Source organism: Telmatherina bonti (genome assembly GCF_933228915.1).
Source record: "Telmatherina bonti genome assembly, chromosome: 23".
NCBI lineage: Eukaryota > Metazoa > Chordata > Actinopteri > Atheriniformes > Telmatherinidae > Telmatherina > Telmatherina bonti.
Genome location: NC_136632.1, coordinates 21,987,205 through 22,000,188, shown reverse-complemented (window position 1 = coordinate 22,000,188; position 12,984 = coordinate 21,987,205). Strand labels below are relative to the sequence as shown.

The window sequence follows — 12,984 nt, the reverse complement described above, 5'->3', positions numbered from 1 at the left end:
AAGATCTGAATATAAGTAAGCTCAGAGGATCTCAATCCTTTAAACTGACTTGAACAAAATATATTAAATGTATTCTACAAAATTGCACAGTTTTGAGAATAATGCCACTTAATTTTTGCAAAAACATGCCAAAATATAGAGATAAACATGATGGCATTTCATTAGAAATAAAAAAAAACACCTTTTTGACTGTTTAATGTGCAGTCAGTGAGTACTTTCCATTGCCTTTTGACATTTCATGTAGCGCTGGGACAGTATTTCAAAATGGCTCTTTGGTTTTGTGATTCACGTCTCGTAAATAAATTCCATTAAGTTTTTGCTAAATAGACCCCGTAAATGTCCCATCTTGCAAAGTTGTGACGCATTTAACTTTCTTTTTCACATTACCAAGATGTTTTCATGCAGTAATCATAAAAAAAAAAAAAAGGTACATTTTCATCCCACAGAAACATATGGTTGTTGAAAAGAAGCTGCTAACAAATAAAAATTGAAATGTCACTGAGTGACTCAGGCAGACTAAAGTACACTTGGACTTTTTTTTTTTTAAAGTTACATTTAAGTGCTGTCATTTCTACAATTTTGCAAAACAAAAAGTGTGTGCATGTCTGACCGTCCAGTCCACACAGGTACGCAGCTCCTTGTTGGGACCGTTGGATGCAGGAGGAAGTGAGGGCTGGGGTGGACCGAGGTAATGGAGGCCTGAGCGGGAGATCGCCTTCCTGAAAACAACAGATAGAAAATGCGAAGCATTAAAAACAGAGATAATTATCACAAGGAAACAAGCTGAGCTGACACTGTCATCACCCGACACAGCAGAGTAGCTGCATAAATGAAAGAACTAGATTATAATTTAGTTTGGAAATGAATTATTCACATAATGGGGCCATGTTTGAGCAGGCTCAGCTGGAGATATTTGTTTGAGGACGGGGGAACAGCTTGGAGGAGAGACTGCCAGCAGCACTTCAGGGTGATGAGAACGAGTCGGAGATGGTCTGTTCTGTCAGAGGATGAGTCAGCAGTCACATCTCCCTCCATGTTTCAGTCTCTGACTCCTGTTCCACTTTCATTCTGTCACCTCCATCCTCACCACTTCTCTGTTACCTCAGTCTCTTTAACACCTCATCCGTCACTGGTTCAGATTCAGCCCAGTCCTCAACATCCAGGTGTGAGAGCGAACCCATTGCTCCCAGAGTCACCATGATGTCTGAGCTGCCACAGAACATCTGTGTTTGACTCTTAGTAAATATGATGCAGATGAAGGAGTCATTAGGAAAGAATGGCAATCAGGATTTTTCAACCTCACATGTTAACAATGAACTTTTATGTAAATCCTCACAGCGTCAAATCACATGACCTGTGTGGACGCAAGACATTTTAAGCACTTTAATAATGAAGTCCAATCGTCCAGCATGGTCTGCATTTATATACAGTATGTGTTATCATTGGTGAAAAGTAATAAAATATATTTTCTAATAGTAACATTTCATTTAATGAGTCACGTTTGCTTCATGAGTGGATTGAAGCCCAACTGTGGTGTTATGTTGCCACAACAGGAGGAGTCTGATCATAGCAAACACACAGTCCTGATGAAAGGAAAAAAATAAATGTTTACAGAATTACTTTCCCTAAATAACACGATGAGATTAAAAATACTTTATGAATGTCCAGAGGGAAACGAGACATTTATTTTAAATAAAGCATATAGTTACAAGAGCTGTGACGATATGTTTTTGTCCCGATTCGATTCCAACATTTTGGGTGCCGATTTGATTTAAATTGCGAATCTCACAATTCTTCAATATTGCTGATTTTTGTAAATTAAATACAAAAGAAAAGGTAGAAAACTTTTTTTGGGTTCGTAATTTTCTTCATTTCAATGAGGACAAAACAACCCAGTAGCCAGACCATCATTCTGCTGCTATAACGCCCAAGAAGACAGTAAAAAGATCAATAAAAACAATAAAAATTTATTTTGGATTATTTTTTATTTAATTTTTAAAAAATCCATTTTTTAACAACAAAATCTATTTTAAGATTGTGAAGCCAAAAAATTTTCGATTAGATTTTCCACCCCTAATAGTCACACATCATAGATCTAAAATATGATGATAAAACAATTGAAGGCCTATTTGTAGAGATTTATAGTTAACAATGAAGGAGCAGACGGGGTGTAATTATCAAGATGGACAGATGTATTTTTGGCATCTACTTCCAGTCTGGTCTACACAGTAACGCGACCTCTGAAGGAAAGTTGCATTTTGACCCTCTTGTTTAAACGTCTGGGATGTGTTGTTTTAACAGAACCAAGCTTTACTGTACCGACAGTGTTTTTCGTATAATTTTTAATCTAGAAATCAAACTTTTCTTTCCCATTCTCCAAATGCGGAACAGAAACCGAAAATGTGATGATGCAACAGTAAACCGCCCAGTTGTGGAAAATTATTGGTGACATTTTTGCAACGATGAACTTATTATATTTTTATTGTCTTGCATTTTTAATGTTTTTTTCGCACTGTACTGTGATGTTTTTAATGCTTCATGTGAAGCACTTTCAGTTCTCTAGTGCATTAAATGGGTTAAACAAGTGCCGTGCCTGCAAAAAGAGCAAAAAAGCTGATCAAAATGCATTTAGCATTATGATCCTAGGGCCAAAAATGTACCATTTTCTATAACTTATCATAAAAATATTCATTCTTTGTCAGTGTTGACTGGAAATGTTCGAATTTGCCTGGTTTTAGAAAACTTTTATGCCAACTTTTGCATATTTTAGCCAAACGCAGACATCATTTCACTGAATTTCCCTTTGGGGATTAATAAAGTATTTTTTATTATTTCATTTCATTTTCTTTAAGTTGAAACCAAACAAAAACTGGACCCACATTTTTGGAGAAAACCACTACAAGCCAGAAGCGAGAGGGTGTTTGTGTCTACAAAGATATAAAAAATAGAAGTAAAGGTTCAAACTTCCTTTGTTGTGACTGGTTTTAACTAGTTAATATTTATAGTAAAACCCATAATTATGCAATTTGTGACTATGTGCAAGTGTGTGTGTGTTTCCGTCAGCCTGTCTGTCAGTGGAAAAGATTGCACACAGCATCTGACCCTCCTGTTGAAAGTTTCAGTGGCTGTCTGTCTAAAATTATCAACTAGGACAAAGGGGAGTCCACTTACACACCCTGTAACCTGATGACACACCCCAACACACAAAGCTTCATACACACACACACACGCGTGTACATGCACTCACGACTCTGACTAAAAATAGTAACGTGTGGGTGACAGCAGCACAAATGCAAGGACGTATGGTGACTGGACATATGCCACAGAGAACTGGGGACCACACACACACACACACACACACACACACACACACACACACACACACACTAATGTCATAAGCACAGAACATCTAGATGAGTTGGTTTTTATTAAGCAGATAACACGATTAAAGGTTAATTTAACAAAAAAAAAGAAAAAAATCCCAGTCTTATTTTTGTAGTTTTAATTGTTTATGGTGGGTAAACATGGCTGCTGTACTAAACCTGCTTGTTTGGAAGCGAAAACAAAAGCAGAAAGTGATTATGCTAATATGTAATCCAAACAAAGAATGCTGCAGCTTTTAACTGTTTTAGGACACGTGTAATTGCTGCTTACAGCAATTTGCATTGAAAGAGGAAGAGAAAATGTCATGTCTACTTTCTGTAAAGTCAGCTTTGACTTCATCTTCATCTACAAACAAGTTCAAAAAAATTCAACAGACATGGTTTGAAGACTTTACAATATTAACCACATACAAGTAAAAGTTTACACACTCTGCTTTACTGGATCTTACAGCTAACTATCCTGTAAACTGATTATAATTGATCAGATATGAATAAATAAGCTGCATAAGTGTGTGTCAGGGTGTTTTGTAAAATGAGGAAGTACGCCTTGCAATGAAAAAAGCATTTACATGAAATGTTTCTAACCGCGGGTCAAAAAAAAAAGAGCTTCTAAACCAGGCAAAGCAGCATCAACTCACTTAAGCACTCATTACAAAGAGGAATAAACACTTACAAACTGCATAAACCATTACTCAGAGTTCATGAGTAATCCCTATTTACTGCAGGCAGCATCACAGGGTTGTCAAGCTTTTGGGGGAAATACACACACTTAACACAAACACCCTGCTTGACTGGGTTATTTTAAGTTTATTTGTCAAGAAAAGAGTGGTAAATATGCATCAGTTTGAAAATAATGCTGCTTAAAAGCACTAAAAAGAGAGACTTGTAAAAAAAAAAAAAAAAAGTGAAAAAGCAAAATAAATCATTCCTACAGAAATGTATGTTTGCTAATAATATGGACAAACTAACTTCAGATGCAAACCTTCACAGGAGTTCACCTCAGCTTGAAAAACAAGCTTCTTTTCTCCGTTCTCTTCTTGTTGGAGCCTGCTTTCAGGTGAAAGTTGGAACTAAAGGTCTGCAAAGCATGTCTTAGAGATTTTGGAGATCTGCCCGTTGGCGGTGAGTTTATGTGATGCAATGTTGCTTAAACTGCAGTTTTCCATGGAAGTTTGCAGGGATGTATATCTTTGCAGAAGCGTAATTCCAGCTTTAGTTGGAAAATAATCTTTCTCAATGTGACTGGATTCACACTGGAAATTGCCGACATTTAACAGAATCAATTTGTTCATTTTACCGTGCTGTCCTTTAACTCTAAAGGTGAATATTTCCACTATGACCTTTTCTTCACACATTATTACTTTATGATAACTTTGATTATAGCCAAAAATCTTGATCTGTAAATCATCTGTCCCCAGCTATTGTTGCCAAAATAGCTTTATCCAGCATGATTAGAAATCATACCCTTTCAGTTCCTTATAACCTCCCACTGACTTGCAGGCTTCAATTAGCTTCCATTTAGATCCTCAGTTATTTAAGTATGAGCTCGAGGTTTGAAAAAAAAAAGTCTTAATCAAGCTGTGAATCATCAAACAATTTGTCACCAAATCAGCTGAAATGATTCACTGGAAGTAAAGTGAAAGGCTGCAAGAAGACTGAAATAAAAAAACGGGCACATGTGGGGATAAAAAAAGCCAGATTTGGAACAGAGTCCTGGTGTCTCAGGCGTGTTTTCAGACCAACTCATCTGACAATTTGATACAAAGTTCTGGATTTATTTTGATGATTCAAAAGATACCCGCACATGAAAAGTTTTTGATACCTTAAAAGAACCAAATCCAAGGAGAATCAAGTCTTTAAATGTTCAGTAGGTAAAAGCCAAACTTCTTTTAGACCTTCATTTGTATACCTTCACCGATAAGATCTCATAAGGAACGCTCAAAGATGCTTCACATATAGCAGACTTTAAACAAAATGTTACCAATACAACACCCGACAGAATCTGTCTCTAGACAAGCCAGCTCTGTTTCACATGGACGATCCAGAAATAGCAGCTTCTGCAGATGTAGCGTGGTGATATTACCCAGCTATGACAAAGGACCTGACTGGGTGATCTGGTTTATGTTAGACCTGCCCCTGGTTGGTCATGAAACTAAACATGTTCTCAACCATTCAAGCCTTAAAAGCTACAACAAGTAAAGTTAAAACACAAAAAAGTTATTGATAGTTGAATACCAAACTTTAACTTCAAAATTCCCATGAGCCTCGGTGCTACCCAGCAGGAAAGAAACCTCAGTCCAAGCCAATCCTCAGCTGATGACAGAAGATGAAACTAAGAAGGTGAATATTTGCCTCATTCTTGCTTTCCTCTTTTTTTCTGACTCTCATCTTAGTTTGATATTCCAATAAAGGCTTAACCCAGGTAGCATTTATCTTACTCATCTAACATTTCATCCATCTACAGATATTTAAATATCACTTCTTTATAGCCAAAATTAAGCCCTTGAAGTCTTATAATTTGATGTTCTTTCTAAAGAGACAGGAGCTAAACGCAGGCAGGCAGATGAAGTGTCAGATCATGTGTTTTTCCATGTTAACAGGTTCCATTTGGCCCCAAAGCGAAGGACTTGGGAGTAAATATGTCTGTGATGGGGAGGAAGGTGGACTGTCAGAGCTTTAAAGAAGACAAGTAACAGAGGAACAGACACGAGCTGTGCAGCAGAGATTAGATCAGACTTAGCACCGTGGAGCTGGTACAGCTGCTCCCAGTTCAACCACCGCCTTCATTCTGTCTGCCCAGTATAACTCTGCTTCTGCGCTCTTCTCTTTTACTACATCTCCACTTCTTTCCTGGAGATATTCACTCCTCTCACTGCCCTCTTATTCACCTTCATCTTTTTGTCTATTGCATCATATTCAGTTGTCTTAGATTCCCCCCCCCCCCCCCCCCCCCCCCCTCCCCCCTCTAATCTCTCTCCATTCTCCTCCCACTGCTTTGCTCCTCCTCCTCCTCCCTCGTGCTCCTGTCATCCTCTGTTCTTCTTACTCATCCTCCCCCTTGTCTTCTCTCCTTATTTTCAGCCTTCTCCTCCTCTTCCTGCAGAGGTGGGTTGTCAGCATTACCATGACAACGGCACAGTGGGAGCATCGGCAGCTCATCCAGTAATTATATTGGCAGAAAAATCCGTGATGCGTTCATGTGTATAGCGCGTTTCAACTTTGCACCAAAGAGAGAAACACCTATAACACGACGTGGGACGATTATGTGTACATCTCACACACACACACACCACGCGCTGTTTATATACTGTGTTCATTTCAAAGCCTCCGCACTGATAACGATGTAACTCAAATGTTTTCTAAATGCGGATCATCCGAACCAATGCGAGGGTCAGCAGTTACTACTTTACAAACTGCTTGACCCGTTTTGTACTATTCAGGTGATGAAGATTGCGAGAAACGCGGACTCTCACTGTAGGTGGTAACAAGCCCACACCAACATAATCTTCTCCATCGCTGCAGTCATTTAAGCAGTTCCCTGCGCTCATCCAACCAAGACACGTCTGAACAACGGAGTTCGCAGTCGAAGCTGAAGGGAGGAGAAAAGTAAAAGCCACAACAGTGAAAAGCAGCTGCAAGTGGGAGGAATCAGAGTCAACATCTTCGGAGTCTAGAAGATGCTGATTACGTGGGTGAAGCTGGTTGACAAAGGAGACAATTGCACCAGTGTGGGTTCAATCTGAAGTCAGATTCTTCGCTCAGGAAACAATCTCCACAATCCAGGATAAATAAATAGAAAGGTACGTTTCCTTATACAATAACAGCCAACAAAGTATTTAAGTATACGAGCAGAAGTGGATATAATGTTCACAAACTTTTCAAAGTTAAGTATTTTTCCTGCCTTTCAGTCATTTCATTTAATAAACATCCCTGTTTGAGTAAACTTTCTTTTCTACTTTTTTTTTTAACAAACATATGTGAGTCCTTCATCCATCCATTGGTTTGAATACGGGGGGATATAAGGGCAGGTTGGCCCCCCTGAAAACACACCTTACATATGACTTACATATGACCTATATACTCTGATAGGCACATCAGGGGGCAACTTGGGGTTCAGTGTCTTGTCCAAGGACACTTCAGCACTCGATCTCCCAACTTTTCAGTTGAAAGATGGCTGCTCTTCCTCCTGAGCTACAGCCGCCTTATATGGGACCCATATTGGATCTTTATTACTTGACACTAAAGCAGACACACATCTGATCTTTGTCTGGTTGAATGTGATCCAGACGACACAATTCAGCAATGGAGGGGAACCATAGACTAATAAAAAGATGGACGGAGCCTCCGTGACGTCACCCATAGGTTTCTGAAGAGCTGAATTGAAGCTCGGTGGGCGGTTCCTACCATCGCCATCTTGGCAGGGGCACACGTGTCGTCTTGCCCGGAAAATACAAATATGGGCAAAGAGGTGGAGCTGAGAGGGGGGCTGTGAGTGTCATGGTGGATGATTGGCATCAAGTGAACTCCTAGCTTTCTGTAGCTAAAAGCTAACCGAGCTAACCCGGAGATAACAGGAGATAACCAGCTAACAGAGGTACTTGAAGCGGGGGGGGGGGGGGGGGGGGGGGGTTGGCTTTCTTTTGTTTTCTGTGGAAAACTGTAATAGAAACTGTAATAAAAAGTTTTATAGCCCAACACACTGTGGTTGCTACTGACTAATAAACAGGACTGACCTTAGTCCTATTTAACTTTGGTGTATTTTCTGATTTTGATGATGATATCAGTTCTGAAACAGCAAACTGAGTAGTTCTTTCAGCATCGTGGACAGCAGATTCTTTAGTTTATTTTGTTTCATGAGCTGCCTGAGCAGTGACTCCGTAATCTGTCTGCTTTTTTTTTTTTTTTTTTACCCATTTAAAGAATTTTCAAACTATTTCGTTTCATTTTCAATTTCTCTGCAATCCAAAAAAATGTCTAGAAAATAAAATATTGACATTAAACAGCAATCCAACAGAGACGGACAATAATAAACAGAAATGTTGTTATAAACTTTTTTTTCTTACTTCAGATTTGGATATTCAGATTTGGATATTCAGCAACAAAAGTTGCAGCATAAAGACTGAAAGGTTGTTTTATATTGGTTGTTCAAGATGAATCCAGTGTACAGCACTATAAAAAAACACATTTACGCTTCCACGTTAAGGTGCAGTGGGGATAAACAGCTATAATAGCTAAAAAATACAGCAGCAGAAAGCATCAGGTCATTCCTGAGTTTTTACTTATGGATGAAGTCAACATTTAAAGCATGCATTCAGCATGAACAGAAACCGGCAAAAAGTGTTTATCAGAGCCCACAGCCATCATATTTCAGCCAGACGTTGAACTGAAACATGGTAAAATCTTTAGCTTTTGGTTTAACGGCTTGTTAACGGGAAATTACATAATACATTAACTGGTTTTTAGCCGTGTTCCACTCACCTGTAACCAAGAAGCCGGTGAAACCAGCGAACCTTTTTCTCCTTCTTTCTCCTCCCGGCTTGCCCAACAGCTTCAACATTGATCATAATTACTCTCAAAGGTTTTCTTGCTGATCTGTGTCTCGTACCGTCATGTTTCTGAGTAAAAGGAACACACATCCCAGAGCTGACTCAATCAACCAGCAGTCGTTTCCAAGCAAACTCACTGCACGGCTCAGGTAATTATGCCAATCACCGTGATGAGCAAGCGATACCTGACACCAGATATCCGAGCACCGACATGTGCAACAATGCCTGTGTGCGAGTGTGCTTTTTGATTCAGCTCCATTTCTATTCAGCTATGATTTCACTTGAGATTAGGCCTGATTATAGAGCGGGCTTGTGAGAGAAAGGAAGTTTATTCTTAATAGGGAAATAATTAAGATAACAGGAGTTTCTTGCAGGAAAAACAATAGTGGGTGTGAGAGGGATGGTGTCCAATGAAATCTGACACTGTATCCACTACACCTCACATCATCCTCAGATCTCCTGACATCCTGTCTGCTTCTGTTAGATCACAGATAACAGATGTCTTTAAAGCCTGTGAACTAACAGCATGGGGGCATCACAAGCACCTTAAGTTAGTGAAGTTATATGCAATAATTCATATCAAGATTCAGCATACTCCATGTATATTGCTATAAAGTATAATATGACAATATGACAGTATATGATTGCTCTTTATGCAGAATATTTAGTCAAGAAAAGGACTTTTTGACGAGACTTTTAATCTTAATTCTATTCTTCTTTATCCACTCTTCTATCCCCCATTTCCATCCCCTCACAGGTGAATCTGTTCTATTTTTGGAACATTGCGTAAGCGATAACCTGGCAAGGGCAACCTGAGAAACACACACACAGATAAGTTCACACAAACGCAACTGTGAGCTCTACAGTGAGGCATTTTCTGAATGTTTGTGCAGCACAATGTTATTCTGATAAGGGGATTTAAAGGCCAAAAAGACCAACAGGATGATTTTAGCCTGTTTATGATGTTAAAGGCTGAGAGTGCAGATAAAAACTCATTCCAAGGGATATTACTCTTTCTAATGGCAACCAAAATAGAATTATTCAAAAGAAGAGTGACTCAGATGAACATAAAGCACAAATTCACTGAAGCACCGCTGGGTCTCCACTTTTACAACAAAGACCATGATCAACAGGTTTAATATTCATGTAATTTTACAGCAGTTTGTTGGGGAGTCAAGGGCTTAGACAGTACATACTATCATACTGTTCCAAATTATTTCCTTTTTTTCCAAAATTACAAGCCAGCTCAGTTGTTTTACAGCAACTAAACTGTCATATTGACCTCTGACAGACTGACTACATATTTAGCAGAGCTATTTAACACAGAAATACCAAGACAGGCCAGTACGAAGCTAAAGGGTACCATCTCTATGTAGTAATCTTAAACAGGACATGGTCTGATGTGGATGTCAAACAAATGGATCCTACTGCTTGTAGCCATATTCTGAACAAAAACTATCATTTGAAACATCTAAAACCTGCAGGAAAGTAGCCCTAGAAGACCAGAACTACCCCGTTTTAAAAGATGCAAACAAACAATAAATAAACAAATAGATTGCTAAAACTAGCTTTATATGCATTTTCATTAACAGAACAAGGGTTTCACAAATTAGAAATTATTTGTTAATGAATCTACAAGCTCTGCGGGAAAAATTAGTCCAGATTTGTAAAAATATTTTTTTTATAGTTTTATAGCATTTATTGGTCTAATGTGGTCGACGTTCACCAAATACCAGTGGAATAACTCTTTGTGTGTATCGTCAGTCAGAACCTAAATTCAGCAAGGTCATTGTCAGACTCACTAAACATGATGAGAGCCCCACACATACATCTACAAACTGCACACCGGAAATCTGCAACTTTAAGCCCTGTGTTTTATATCACCAGTCTGTATTCTGTGGCTATTTCCCGATGCACCCCGTAGAGAAGCACACGTAAATCAGGATTTTAACAACTCAACTGTCTGTCTGTCTGTCTGTCATTAGGGAGGGCAATAGTTTTTGTCCCAGTATGAATCTTGTGGCAGTGAACCTGACTGACCCATTATGTGAAGCCAAAAGTAATATTTGTTAACCAATCAGTGATTCATATTTGATCATTCAGATGTTTTGTTAATTGTATATTATCAACTATATTTTTTAAATAAAGCATTCATTCTTGTCATAAGGAAATGAAAAATATCTTGTTTTATTAGTACAAGCACTACAGAGTAAACAGAATGTATTTACTTTCTGTCTGATATTATTTCTAAACAATCTCTTGTGTTTAAATTTTCACCAGTTCACCACTGGTGGGTTGAAGTTGGTAAAAAAAAAAGCCAACACATCCCCCACTGAAAAGTGTACAAACTTTTCCTGCTGGACTGAAAAGCTAATTCCATGAAACATGCATGAATTTCTAAGTTTCCGTGTGTTTTAAATGTTTCATACCAATTTGGCTTTCATTGTTTTAACGTCAGAAAACAAAACTTTTTAAAGAAACAACACACAATGCACACACCGAGATGTGTAAGCACCTTTTATATAGTGCTCCAAAACATTTACAGCCAGACTGTCCTCCTTTCAGTACAACTTAACAAATACATGTCCTATTCTGTTGCTCCACATCCGTTTCTTTATCTCTGTCCTTTCAATCCAATCCCAATTTTTACTCCTTTTATTCAGTCCTCCTTTTCTGCCTCTATGTGGGTCAATGTGAAACACTTGTTCATTGCTGCTGGGGACACATGATATCCAGGCAGGGTGTGAGACAGAGGCATATCACTATATGTAAAAAAGAAAAAACAAAAAAGGTCAAAATGCCAAACAAAAAGTATGTACTGAGCAACTAGAGTGGGACCAATCCTATGGAATACATCGGTATCGTGCTCAATACTGACGCAATAGACAGATCGGAAGTTGGGCTGAATTCCCTAATCCATCCATTGTGTTTCAATGTATGAAATTAGATTATGCAGGTTTAAATAATTGTAAATTATTTATTTTTTTTACTCTGAGTGTCTAAAACCTGCACTGACAAGCCTGATGGGGAATGAGCTACCTTTGCTATTTCTGCACATCACTAATATAGATATATTTAGTGTGGAAATGTAAAAAAGCAAAATAGCATTTTCAAATGTGTGTCTAGCCAAGGTTTCCGGGTTTCCAGGGTAAAACGTTGTTCAGTCTCCAGGTCGGTTCATAGTGGCACAAAATCTGCATCAGGCTGGTATCACCATAACCACTCGGAGTGGGAAAATCTAATCAAAAAATCGAATATCTGGATTTTTTACTTCACAATTTTAAAATAATTTTTTTGTTTAAATAAAAATTGATTAAAAAAAAAAAAATACAAATAATCCATCATAAAATTTATTGTCATTTTTATTGTTTCTATTGATCTTTTTACTTGGTCTGGCTACTGTGTTGTTTTTTCTTACTTTAACTCAAGAAAAAAAGTTTTGTGCATTTTTTTTTGTTTGTTTTTAGTTACAAAAACCAACAATATCGGGAAATCTTCAGAATCTCGATTTAAATAAAATCGTCAGTCAAAAAACTGGAATCAAATCAGGACAAAAACATATCTTCACAGCCTTAATAACCACAGTAGGCTCTGCATAGTCTGCAGAAGTTAGACGCACTCCTCTTCAAACCTGATGTGCATCCTGGCTTCATGAACGCCAGCTAGTTCTCCGTTGTGATTGGTCAGAATGTGATTACGTGCTTCTAGATGTTTTGGTCTTTGAATGCCATTGGCCGCAATTCTTGTTCTAAAATAGGAAATACTTGCAGGAAGTGAAGTGAACCATTAAAAAAAAACTCCACGGCTGCGAGCAGTCCTGCCGTGCAAGTATAAACCGGCTTTAAGAAGGTAAGACAACATAATTCTGCTTCCTGAAGCGTTCCAGCAGAGGGGTAAACTTTCCATAAATATTAAAATTGAAGGGATTAGTCCACAGAAAAGTTGCTCCAATTTATCATTCTAGCCAATTAGCCTCTATCTGTCAAGGTTCTGGAAACGTCCACTCACTAAAAGTCTGTTTTGTGACAATGTGACTCACAAGAAGAAGGTGAATA

General features: G+C 38.3%; 1 protein-coding gene across 1 annotated transcript in view; it reads right to left on the bottom strand.

The window, feature by feature from the left end:
• The window catches only part of dgki (diacylglycerol kinase, iota), a 105,771-nt gene that overhangs the window by 60,362 nt on the left and 32,425 nt on the right, over positions 1-12,984 (bottom strand). Inside the window, exon 2 of the mRNA XM_079262898.1 lies at positions 611-719. Within this exon, the coding sequence (XP_079119024.1) occupies positions 611-719 (109 nt within the window). The remainder of the gene's footprint in view (positions 1-610; positions 720-12,984) is intronic.